Raw genomic sequence first — 13,113 nt, forward strand, 5'->3', positions numbered from 1 at the left:
TTCCCTACTGATGCCATGTCAAACTGAATGATAACATGTTTTCCTTCTGGCATTGTTTGTATGGTAGCTTTTCAACCATCCATTGCTAATAACATGTATCTTATCAGGCCCAAGACTATTACTGCCTGAAGGGTTATATTTTTATTCATTATAACAGTGTGGAGTTGAGCTTCAAAGGAAGAAAAAAGTCAAACTATTTTAGTTTGAATACTTTAATAAATATCAAATGATAAATAAAGCTTGTTCTTCAGTAGTCACAGGGTGTGTGGATAATAAAAGAAGATGTTTAGATGGTGATATAAATGGTATTATGGATGTCTTACGTTTTATAATCTGTCTTTGCCTTTTACCACTGTAGTTGTGAGCTGGGAATCATGAGGTAGGATGTAGGATTTTTGTTGCTGAGAGAATTAGAAGTAAAGGAAATTTTAAATGTGTAAAACTCAATCATCCCTTTAGAGGGATAAATAGAGAAATGTGCTTTTGGTATTAATAGGTGCACTTAATCACTCCTCACCTACCTACTCCCTCTAAAGGAAGTTGTAAACTGGAGGTTGAACATGAAGGATATCCATTATCACTCAATTCTGGTTTTAATGAAAACTTTAGGATGTCAAAAATACCCCAGTAGGAGAGTGCAGAATGCCTCATGAATCATAGGAGATCACTAAGTTATGTGATAGTATGGAAGAAAAAGTAAGTGAAGCAAAAGCTCATGAAAACATCAGCACTACTATAAAGTTAGACGTGGAAGGCCCCAGTGATCTTTGTTTCTTTGTATTCTTGCCCTTGTATATATACCTCTCCTTAAAAGTGGGCCAGCTTAGTGACTTTTTTCTAACCAATTTAATATAAATGTGATCAAATATCACTTCTGTAATATGGCTGGTAAAGTATCAATGTGACATTTACTGAAGCTGATAAATGTAGTGTCTGTGATTATAAGAGAAGATCAGAATTCTTAGGTAATACACACTGACATTTTAGGGGGGGAAAGAGCCCTGATGTTTGTAACTTACACTCAAATGGTTCAGGTAAAAAAAAATTAGGTATAAACCCATTTATTTGTATGTATATATTTATATTAATATGTATATAAATCTACACAGACATATATACATACGTAGGGAAAGAGAAAGCATAAATTATTTTTTTAAATGGGTAAAGTGTTAATGTATCGGTATATAAGTGTTTTTAGTACTGTTCTTCAAATTTTATGTAAGTTTGTTATTTCCAAATAAAATGTTTAAAAATTAAATGCAGTCACTTATGTTAATATAATGGATTCATTGTTGTCTTAAATGAATTAATACATATTTAATGTTTTTCTTAGTTTTATCTCTCATAGAGTAAACATTAATAGATCTAGCCCATATAAATAAAACTCTTTGGGGCCCTCAATAATTTTTAAGAGTGCTAGGGGGTTCTGAGACCACAGAGATCGAGGGTGACTGGTATACACTATATGTGGGTAGTTAGGTGGGTTTTCCTCTCCTTCTCTTAAGGATCTTTTATGATTCTAGTTAATGAGAACTGATTTGGTAGATGCCACTAAGTTTGTAGTTTAGGGCAAATCACTTAACCTCTTTATGCCTTAGTTTTAATATTTTTAAAATAGGGATAATTTGCTTATTCTCACAGGACTATTGTAAGATTTAAGTCAGTCATTTATGTAAGGCTCTCCACTAATGACCACTCTGCAATGCTGTCCTTATTGGCAACATGTGTTTCTGCTCTGTTCTTGTCTTCTTTTGCCATTTATTTTCTAATTTGACCAGTGATTTTTGGTTATAAATATATGTATATGAACCACCACAAAGAAGCCAAAGAAGAGTATCTGAATAGTTTTTAAAATGCAAGTTTACTGTGGTCATGCTCTTTCAGAGAAATGGTTAGGTAAACAGAAGGGTGAAGATAAATAAGAAATTTGGGATTTTTGGAAGTCTCTGATATAAGGAAGAGCATCATAAACCTAGGAAGTTGAACCACCAATTGAATGAAGAGTGGCTGATAGAAAATATGACTGCACAGGAAGTACTTCTTCATTAGGGACAAACTGTAAATCTACTTAGTACTGTTTCCATGGCATTCCAGTGTCTAGATAGGCATCCTCTGCTTAAATGTGTATGTCTATATTGGGTTATTTAAGTTGTTGTAATAATATATACTTAAGATAGAACAATGCTATTGTGCCATTTTCAGTTTTCTCCAACCTGTCTAAATTCAGCTCTGTTCTGGATCTCACTCTATCAAGCAAAAAGCCAAAGAGAAAGAAAGAAAATTAGATTGTTCAACTATATTATGTTTACTTAGTTACAAATTATCACTTTTTAAAAAGAGATTAGGAGTGCCTGGGTGGCTCAGTTGGTTAAGCATCTGACTTCGGCTCGGTCATAATCTTGAAGTTTGTGGGTTTGAGCCCCGCATCAGGTTCTGTGCTGACAGTTCAGAGCCTTGAGCTTGTTTCAGATTCTGTGTCTCCCTCTCTCTTTGCCCCTCTCCCACTCGTGCTCTATCTCACTCTGTCTCAAAAATAAATAAACTATAAAATATTTTTTTAATTTTAAAAAGAGATCAGAAGATCAATATGTAAAGGCTTTATGTCATTTTGATATGCTGGTTATTATCTTTTAATATTTTTGTTAAGAGTTATGATTTATTTTATTATTTTTAAACAGATCATCAGAAACTGGAAAGAGAAGCTAGAATTTGCCGTCTTTTGAAGCACCCCAATATTGGTAAGGAAATCTTTTCAGTGTATTTTAAATGTTAATTAAAATGTATGTATTGTTTATCCACAACAAAAATGTTTCTTTAGTAATTTAGACTATTTGCAACTTATAAAAATGTTTTTATTTTAATGTTTGTTTATTTGAGAGAGAAAGAGAGCACCCGCACATGTATACCAGGGTGAGTGGAGGAGGGGCAGAGAGAGAGAGGGAGACATAAAATCTGAAACAGGCTCCAGGCTCTGAGCTGTCAGCACAGAGAGCCTATGTGGGACTTGAACTCTGAGGGGCTAGAACTCTGACTGGTGAGATCATGACCTGAGCCAAAGACAGACACCCAGCTGACTGAGCCACCCAGACTCTCAGTAGACTATTGGCAACTTTTAAGAAATAAGTTTCTAATTTTTGGTCTTGATTACATTTGATTCTTTAAAATTTTTGAAACAATTTTCAAAAGGTAGCAATTCTATATATACTGGCACTTTAAAAATGATATAAAGTGTTATTAGTTGAATAGTGCTTTTATGTGTTTTCAAGGATTGTCTGCTATTGCTGAAGTTTGTATACAGAATTTATGACATTATTTTAGTCAGTTAAATTACTTTTTACTTGTCCTCTGAGGAGCTTTTCTTATAATCACTATTCTTTTCCAGAGACTAGTAAAGTTATTTTAGAATATTATCCCTCATGAATTCTAAAATAGTATGATAATGTTCACAATAAGGAAAGAAAAATAGAAGAAACAAAGGAAAGAAAAAGAACAACAACCAAAAAAACAACAAGAAAGAACAAGAATATGATTCTCTGACAGTCTTTTTGATTATTTTGGATAAATGTCACTGCCCCAGCTCTGGTGAGATTTCTTTCAGATCACAACCAAATTGTTTGTGATGTGAAAGTAGTAAGAGAGGGACTGATAATGTGGTAGAATTGCAAAATCATTTACTGAGAAGGTTTATAGCTCTTCTATTTTTAAGAATAGGACCATTCAATTTCTATTCCTGACTTGAAGTTTTTAGTATCCTGCATACTTCTTAGGTTCTTAAGTGAATGAACGGATACTACCAAGTTAATCTGAAACATTAACTAGCAGCTGTCTAAAGTGAACCTTTTGGTTGGAGACAGAACAAAACAACACTGAAATATAAATCTACCTCTTTTTAAGTATCTTAGCCTGATGACAGTCTTTGGCATTTCTTTGTTGGCTATGTTATTTTGTTAGGGATGCCATGACAAACTGCAGCTGATTAAATGGCTTTACCAGAGACATTTTCTCACGATTCTGGAAGTAGGAAATCTGAGGTCAAAGTGTTGGCCGGGTTTGTTTCTTCTGAGACCTTCCTCCTTGGATTGTAGATAGATGTCTTCTCCCTGTGTCTTCACATGGTCTCATCTCTGTTGTGATTTTTTTCTTCTTATAAGAGCGACATCATTTTGGATTAGGGTCTACCTTCATGACCTCATTTTAAGTTAAATGCCCTTTCAAAACCTCATCTTCAAATACAGTCACTTTCTGAGGTACTGGGGTTGAGACAAAATTTTAGAGTGACCCAGTTCAGCCCATGATACTGGCTCGTGAGAAATTACACCGTATGACCCACTATGGTTTAAAGAACACTGTTCTTGCTCAGGTTTAAGATAAAGTGAAATTTTTGTTTGGTGCACTTGTTATTCTTATGAATGAGTGCTGTTATTTGTTTTGTTTTTAATCAAGGTCTTTCTGTGAAACTCAGTTTTTGTAGATACTGAAACTAGTTGTCCTCATTTCCTCTAGTAGACCAAAGTCAAACATTCTAAAGACACTCAAACTAAAACAAGAACAATTTTCATTTTGAAAACCCATGTTAGTAACCTTCCTAACAAAGGGGAAGTTGTACACAGGGGAAAGTTCTAAAGTTTTCTGAGCTAGACACACTTTTTACATGCCCTGACACTACACATAATTTTTTCAGTGGACCATAGCAGACAAGATTATGGCTCCTTGGTTGCCTCACTTGAGGTTTTCTTCCATCTTCCAAGAGTTCCAGGAGTTCATCGATAGATTAACCTTCTAAGACTCACTCTCAAAAATTATAATTGTGGCAAATTCATTCATATAATTCCTTTACTCAACAAGTTAATTTTCTGGTAATACAGCAGTAATATAATAGACCATTATACCTGTTTTCATATAGGTTGCATTTTTTGGGTATACAGACAATAAACAACACATAGGATGTTATATAGTGGTAAGTACTGGGAAGAAAAATAAAGCAGGGAATGGAAATTGGGAATGCTGGGGGATTTTGATTTTAGATAGTTGGTCATGGTGACTTCACTGAGAATGAAACTGGAAGAAAGACCTGAAGAACAGGAGGAAGCAAATCATTTTGCTCTAGGGAAAAAAAAGCATCAATAGACAGAGGGGACAAACAACTGGTGTAAAAACTCAAAGGCCAGAGCTTGCCCAGTGGATTCCACCAAATCTGTCTGAGTTGTTTTTCATTCTGTATTATCTTAACTGATTATCTTTTTTTTTACTCTTTTTATTTTTATTTTTTCTTTTATAGTTTATTGTCAAATTGGTTTCCATATAACACCCAGTGCTCATCCCAACAAGTACCCTCCTCCATGCTCATTACCCTCCTTTCCCTCTCCCCCACCCCCCATCAGCCTTCAATTTGTTCTCAGTATTCAAGAGTCTTTCATGGTTTGTCTCCCTCCCTCTTCCCAACTATTCTTTTCCCTTCCCCTTCCCCCATGGTCCTCTGTTAAGTTTCTCCTGTTCCACTTATGAGTGAAAATATATGGTATCTGTCCTTTTCTGCCTGACTTACTTTACTTAACATAACACCCTTAAGTTCTATTCATGTTGCTACAAATTGCTAGATTTTATTCTTTCTCATTGCCATGTAGTATTCCATTGATAAACCACATCTTCTTGATCCATTCATCAGTTGATGGGCATTTAGGCCCTTTCCATGATTTGGCTATTGTTAAAAAGTACTGCTATGAACATTGTGGTACATGTGCCCCTCTGCATCAGCACTCCTGTATCCCTTGGGATCCCACTGTTGGTGGGAATGTAAACTGGTGCAACCCCTCTGGAAAACAGTGTGGAGGTTCCTCAAAAAATTAACTGAGTATCTTAACTTGATATTCATGTTACCCAATCTGATGGTGTTGTGTGTGGTCATGTAAAGAGAGATGATTAAACACCGACAGTAATTGTCAAAAGATAGTAAGGAGCAGCAAATAAAAGGAGTGTTTTAAAGATGGATGCCATAATGGACATCTGAGATTACACTGGAGAATAGAGGCGAACCGAGCAATAAGCAGAGTCCTGCTTTTCCTGTCGAGATGCCTGCACGTGGTTAACAGTGTCATGTAGCTCACTCTTACTTACTACTGCCTCAGTCCACTCTAGAAAAACAGCACTTGGTCTCAATTCTCCTGAATAGATGTGATATCTAGTATAAGACTCTTATTCTCTTCTTCGTTTCCTCTCTTCTGTTATTTGCTTGGTTATCCTAAAAGCTGTCAGGTTTTAGAACCTGAAGGAAGAAGATACAACTTTTGATAATTTTTTCTCCCATGAAAATTTGCTGGTTACTTTTTAATCTTTTTTATGGGCCTTTCTCTTGACACAGAATCAATAATATGAGAACTTGCAAGGAATTGAGGAAACACATTATAAACCAACTAAATTTGGTAATTCATAAGCCACTCTTTTTTTTTTCTTTAGTTTTTTTAATGCTTTTCTGATTTTTCAAAGTAAAACACACAGTGGAAAGTTTGGAAAACACAGTGATTTCTGAAGAAGAAACCAAAGGAAACCACTTTTAATATTTGTGGTATTTATTTCTACCTTTTATTGATAAATCTTATGTGTATGATAATGTTTAATATTCTCTTCTACATGCATTCATGCCCATTTAGATAAATCATGAAAGTATAAATTTTAAAATTGTCTTACTCAACAAAATTTATTTAGTGTATAGCTATTGCCAGCCAAATTCTAGGCTCAACACACTGGTGGTGATGAAGTGGGAATCAAGAGAAACAGTATCCCTGCTTTTCCCAAAGGTCACACCCTAGTGTAAGGAGATAGACCATAAATAAATGGCCATCATTATAATGTCATGGAGATTAGTTCTATGTAGAGAATTAAAATAGGGTAATTTGACACCAGAGGATTGGGTGGCTGTTATCAAAGAGAAACAGAATCAGACACTTATTAAAGTCAAAAGACAGATTTTATTCTATATTATTGCGTTAGGGGAAAGAGTTTAGCTCAACTTCAAATACAGCAGAGACAACTAGGGATTTATAGCCAGGGAGAAGAATGAGGGATCAGTGAATTGAAGATTGCTAAGAGGAGATATCAAATGGGAAAGGGGGGGGATTCTTAATGAACTTACTAAGCTACTAACAAGAGTCTTATTAAAGGAAGGCCAAAGACTGAGACATCAAGGGTGAGGGATGAAAACTTGATCAGATGTCAGGGATGATCACATATCAAAGATGGAGAGATACCGTGGTAGGATTCTATGCTAAGACTAGCTTAGTCAGGTTGAGTATAGGGCTGAGACAAGGCCTAGTCAAAAAAGAGGGCTCAAAGGAGCTGAAATTTTGGTCAAGGGGACATTCTTTGTCACTACTTTAGAGTGGCTTGTCAGGAAAGATATGTCTGCAGGGGTCACATTTATTTTGAATTATTTAAGTTACTAATGTATAAGATAAGAATACATCATGAAAAACCTTAGTGAGAAAGGGTTACAGACAAAGTGAACTTCCCTGTTAGGGGAAGAGCCAGAGGAGCAGTGTGCAGCCTACCATGAGTGAGAGTGACCTGTGATGGGTCAGAAGGATAAGTAGGTGCCTGACCAGGTAGAGCCTTGTAAGCCAGGTTAGAGTGTTTAGGTTTTATTCTAAGTGCACATGAGAAGCCAGTAGAAGGGTCTTAAGCAAAAGTGTGTCATCATCTGATTTGTTCTGTCTGCTGTGGGTAAAATGGATTGTAGTCACCTTAGCACAATCAAAGATAATGTAGTGCTTCATTAGTTCATTAGAACTAATTAGGGTGTTTATCACCCTTGGCACTATCTTTTTAGTAAGAATTTAAATAGCTCTAGGCTGACCTGTCTTCTGTGTGCTCCACATAGTCCACAAGAAAGCACCATGCATATTTTGGTTCAACAAATTTGGGAGTGCAGGCAGTTTCCTAAGCAGCTCCGTCTCTGGCCCTGCCTTTAGAGCAGCTGGCTGGGTGATTCTGGTTGAACCCTAAACTAGAATGATTATAGCTAACCTTACTTTCAGGTACTGAAGAAATGTGCAGATAATATCTTCAGCTTCTTCAACTTCTGTTAATTAGCTTATTTTTTATTATTATATTCATCCTTTATTTTAATAAAATGGGCTCATTTTTTCTTGAGGTATAAACAGATCTGTGGTAAATCAAATAGTTTCAGCTATATGTTAGCATATCTACTAAAGTGAGGGAAAAATACCTTTAAAGTAGTGAAATAAAATAATTGAGGCAATGGCCAAATTGTTCTCAAAATTATTTTATATTTCCATTGTTTTCCTACTTGATCTTTGGTAAGCATTATTATTGAGGAATTTATTGAAACCTATGGTGAAGTCCAAATAATTCAAAACAAGGAGTTTGAGGAGATCAGACAAAACACTCATTTAATGCAACTATATGAATCTGAAGTGGGCCAAGAAAGGAAAAGAGAAAATACCAAGAACTCTGACCTGACCCTCTGAGGTCCCAAGTGAGAATATACCCACTTATCCTTTATTTGTAAGGAGATCGATGTGTGAGATAGCTTTTCAGTTGGTGGGATAATAAGTTTTGTTACTGGGCTCTCTCATTCTCTGAAGACCTGAATTTACACTTTGTGTAGACTTGAGAAAGAGCAAGACAGTTTTTTGAAAGTGTAAAGGAACATTTGTATTTGTAGAAGATCAATAACTCCTTTGTAAGGTAAGCCTTTACTGATAGAGCTCAATGAATCCCAGGACCTAGAGAGCCAAAGGAAGGGCTCTGTGGCCTTAAAAAAAATCTAGTCTGTGTTATAGCCCTTGGACCCCTAATACAGTGAGTTAACCATTCTGAGATGATGTCATAATATCTTAAAGATTACTACATTTCTCCCTGGTCTCTCAGCCATTACGCAAAACACATAAAATCACTCATTATAAGATGCAATAGAAAATTACAGACACAATATTAATGGAAAAGTCTATAGACTCAGTGAACCCCACTTTATTCTGCTTGAACACTGGGTCTGTTCAATGAAGTGCTGAAGCACATCCCACTTGCTTATTAATGTCTAGTTGCTATTCTTGTAAAACAGAAAATATTTACCATTTTATTTCCTTCTGAGAATTATTAGGGAGAACTAGATAGTGCATCTTATCCTTTTAGTGAGGAATTAATAAACTTTTGAAGATACTTAATGTAAATAAACACAAGTATATTATGGGGCATTACTTACCATTTCTTAATGTCTAGTAGTTTTTTTTTTTCCCTGAGACATATATACTTAACAGTGGAAAAACATTTTAGAAACATTAATGTAGGGGAGCCTGAGTTGCTCAGTCAGTTAAGCATCCGGCTCATGTCATGATCTCACATTTGTGGGAGTGAGTCGGAATTGGGCTCCATGCTGACAGTGTGGGGCCTGCTTGGGCTTCTCTCTCTTTCCTTTTCTTCTCCTCCCCCACCTGCACTTGCTCATGCACGTTCTCTATCTCAAAATAAATAAATACTTAAAAGTAATTAATGTATCATTCATATGTAGAATATGTACATTATATAAATAATTAGAATCACAATATTGCAATAACAGAGACCTTATAGTTATCTAACAGCCCATTTTTTAAATAATTGAGACTAAAATTTTCTATATTTATATGTCTTATTCAGAGTCACAATTCCTTAATGGCATTGCCGTGCTAAGTTCTCAACCTTCTATATAAAGAGATACTGATATTTAAGGGAACCTGACTTGCAGCAACAAGATTGAAAAGGTGTTGGAGTATGTTCCCTTTCAAGGAGAATTTTGAAGTTGTTTTTGCTTCAAATCAGTCCTGCCCTGCATATAGAAAAAAAATATTAAGTTAAAAACTTTTAATACTAATTCAAGAGAAGAATATCTTCTAAGTTTTGGAGAGCATAAATAATACCTGTCTACTCTGATATGGACCCATATGTTTCATAAAGGTACTCTGAACAGGTTTTATAGTTTGACATATATAACACTACAAAAAATGACATATGGCAACAGGTAGAAATCAGAAAATATATAAAACCTTTCCTTTCTATAAAAGCAGGTTTTTCCATGCCCATGAGTGATAACTTAATGGCATCTAGGATTTATATAATTTTCTTTTCCTAGAATATAAAACTGGAAGAGCCCTTAAGACTTATCTAAATCCAACCTAGATTCTGCAGTTAGAGTTAGGAGCCTTCAGTAGGGAGATAATGCCCAAGGTCACAGACAAATCTCCGAAGGTATTAAAAATGCACAACCCGCTTATTTAATTTTGCATGTAGTGTCTTTTCTTTTCTCTGATGTTAGGAGGCATGGTGTCCTATTGTAAAACTAATATTTCATCTTCAATCTGAGGTGTCTCTAGTCTTTGCAAATAATCCTTGAGTTAAATATCATACCTCTGATTTTCACAAGACAAAATTAAATCACTTTTATTTGTTTGGGGGGGAGTGTGTGTGGTTTTTTTTTTTTCTTTTTAAAAAATTTTACATTTTCTGTGCATGCAGTCCTCTTCCAGGTTCCTAGAATTCTTAAGAAACACCCTAATCACACTGTACAAGACTAAATTTAATAATTACTTAAATAGTCCCAGTAGTTAGGTGGTCAAATCATTAAATTGCCTTATAGGTCTATTTGCGATGATATTCCAGTTTGGAATTCTTTGAAAGAGTCGCATGGGAGAGGAGAACAGACTTAGTGCAGAGTAAATGTTAATTAGTGTGTTGAGAAAACAAATTAATGATTTTATGAATGATACTCAGAAGTGTTTTTTAATGTTGTGAGAAATTCAACAACACTGCCCGAGAGTGACACTTAAAGTTTTACTCTATGACCCCCTCCACTATTGGCAATTATGCCTACTATTCATAGTAGTTTATAATTATACAAGAATAAGTAATTTTTGTTGCTAGACAACTTGCTCTACTGACTTTTCAGTAGATAAAAGGTAATTTAACCCTATTCAGTAGTAACAAGGCAAAGTACTCTCGTTTTATAGTCACCTTTATCTGATTAAATCTCACATCTTTTACTTGATTATTTGGTGTGAAGGCTAAATTACTTTTCAGAATATCTTGCTGTCTGCAGAACTGATTACCTTCTCTTCACAAATATGAAAAACAGCACAGAAAGATATTTTTATCCAGCAAATAATTATTTTCAAAATTTCTCATCATCTACTGTTGCTTTTTTTTCTATTGTGCATTTACTATACCAGTGATGAACCCTTTGTCATTCTTGGTTGAAAGTTAAATTCACCATCATCTTAAGTAAACAAATTATTTGGTAGAAAGATAAAAATATGAATATAAAAATTGTTGATACAAGATAACATTTTAAATTCACTTTTAATTGGTGTTTTAATATGAGTCATTTTTTGACTTCTTTGTAAATAAATTATTTTTTCTCTGTATCAATGAAATAGCCACTTTACTGTGTTACATTAGAAATGTTGTATTTTATATGAAACTATAGAGAATAAATGGTTCTTCTGTTACCGATGAAGGACAACTTGTGATTTGGACTTACTAAATAGTACACTTTGATTTATCAATGCCTAATACTTAAATATATCTTCTGTTTTGTTCTACTAAGCCTATTTTATGTCCATTTTGCCCTGTTTTTGCTATGTTCAGGGTAGAATCTCATACCATAATATTGAAAGTTTATAATAGTGTCTTGGGCTCAGAATTGTGCCCTACACTGAAACTATGAATGAAAAAATCATTCCAAACATTACTAGCACCTTTTTGTTTGTTTGCTTGTTTCACTGGGGCCTGAGTCCTATAGAATCCCCTCTCTACCCTCTTATCTCACCCCGGGTAAGAATAGCTCCTGTGGCCTGGAAGCCCTCAAAAGATCTAAGGAACCTTTTAATCCCTTAAAAATCATTGCTCTATCCCTTTCTTCTGATCGTTTTGATAATAAAAATAAACTTAGATACAGTAAGCTATTGTGTTAAGATTTGAAGATGGCCTGAATAAAAGAAAAAAATATTAGGTTGGAATACCAGTGAACTTTGTCACTAGAATTAACAGGAGAGCTGTTATCAGGCAGTAATCTAACTGCTTTCTATGCATCCATGTTTAATCTTCAAAACAAACAAGTGCCATTCTTATCTCCATTTGACAGACAAGAAAATAAAGCACAAACAGGTTACGCAGTTAACCAAAGCCACATAGCTAGTAAGCAGTAGAATTGAGGAGATTCCAGCCACAGACTGGTAATCACAATCCATTCTCTTCAACACCACACTGTGTTGCCTGTAGTTGTGTAACTCTGAATTAGTCACATTGTTGTTTAATCAGGATCTCCAGATTTTATGAGAATTAGTTAAAATAACAGCAGACTGGATCCTTTGCTATAGATTTTATATAATTCTATGTATTTCTAGTTCTAATTCTATGGGGGAAATATCAGCATGAGATTATTGAAATACTTATGGCAAGTATGCAGATATTATAGAACCAATTATATTTAAAAAGGTTTTTTGGTAATGCTTATTTTTGAGAGAGAGAGAGAGACTGAGTATTAGTACGAGTGCGAGTGGGGGAAGGGCGGAGAGAGAAGGAGACACAGAATCCGAAATGGACTCCAGGCTCTGAGCTGCCAGCACAGAGCCCGATGCACGGCCGGAACCCACAAGCCTTGAGATCATGACCTGAGCCGAAGTCGGACACTTAACCGACTGAGCCGCCCAGGTGCCCCATAAAACTAATTTTATTATAATGCCAATCATTTTTCATGTCTTGGTGAAAAACCCTGTAAGTGGTCATGTCTGATCTTGAATTAATTATTTACTTGCTATGCAAGAATATCTTTTACTCTTTTTATTGATGGGGAAAATGAGTGAGAAATATTTGTCAGAAAACAACGAAGGTTAAGGAAGCTAACAACCGTAACTGATGTGTAACATATGATAAAGATAAAAAACTATTCTTTAATTTGTAGAAAAAGAATCAAGACACTTATGAGATAGTGGATTCTAAGATCAGATAAGCCCTTGGAGTTGTGCATATGTGTGTGTGCAGGAGGAGGAGTGTTTTAAGCAATTATTGATTATAGCTTATTTTATTTTTGTTTTTGCCTATAACTTATTTTAATGGACTGTACATAAG

At 35.0% G+C, this 13,113-nt stretch overlaps 1 protein-coding gene across 21 annotated transcripts in view; it reads left to right on the forward strand.

The window, feature by feature from the left end:
• The window catches only part of CAMK2D (calcium/calmodulin dependent protein kinase II delta), a 293,523-nt gene that overhangs the window by 81,081 nt on the left and 199,329 nt on the right, over positions 1-13,113 (forward strand). For all 21 annotated transcript variants that reach the window (XM_029941778.1, XM_029941727.1, XM_029941673.1 and 18 more), the window contains exon 3: positions 2,679-2,738. In XM_029941778.1, coding sequence (XP_029797638.1) covers positions 2,679-2,738 — 60 coding nt within the window. The remainder of the gene's footprint in view (positions 1-2,678; positions 2,739-13,113) is intronic.

The sequence above is a fragment of the Suricata suricatta genome, chromosome 1 (assembly GCF_006229205.1).
Source record: "Suricata suricatta isolate VVHF042 chromosome 1, meerkat_22Aug2017_6uvM2_HiC, whole genome shotgun sequence".
Lineage (NCBI taxonomy): Eukaryota > Metazoa > Chordata > Mammalia > Carnivora > Herpestidae > Suricata > Suricata suricatta.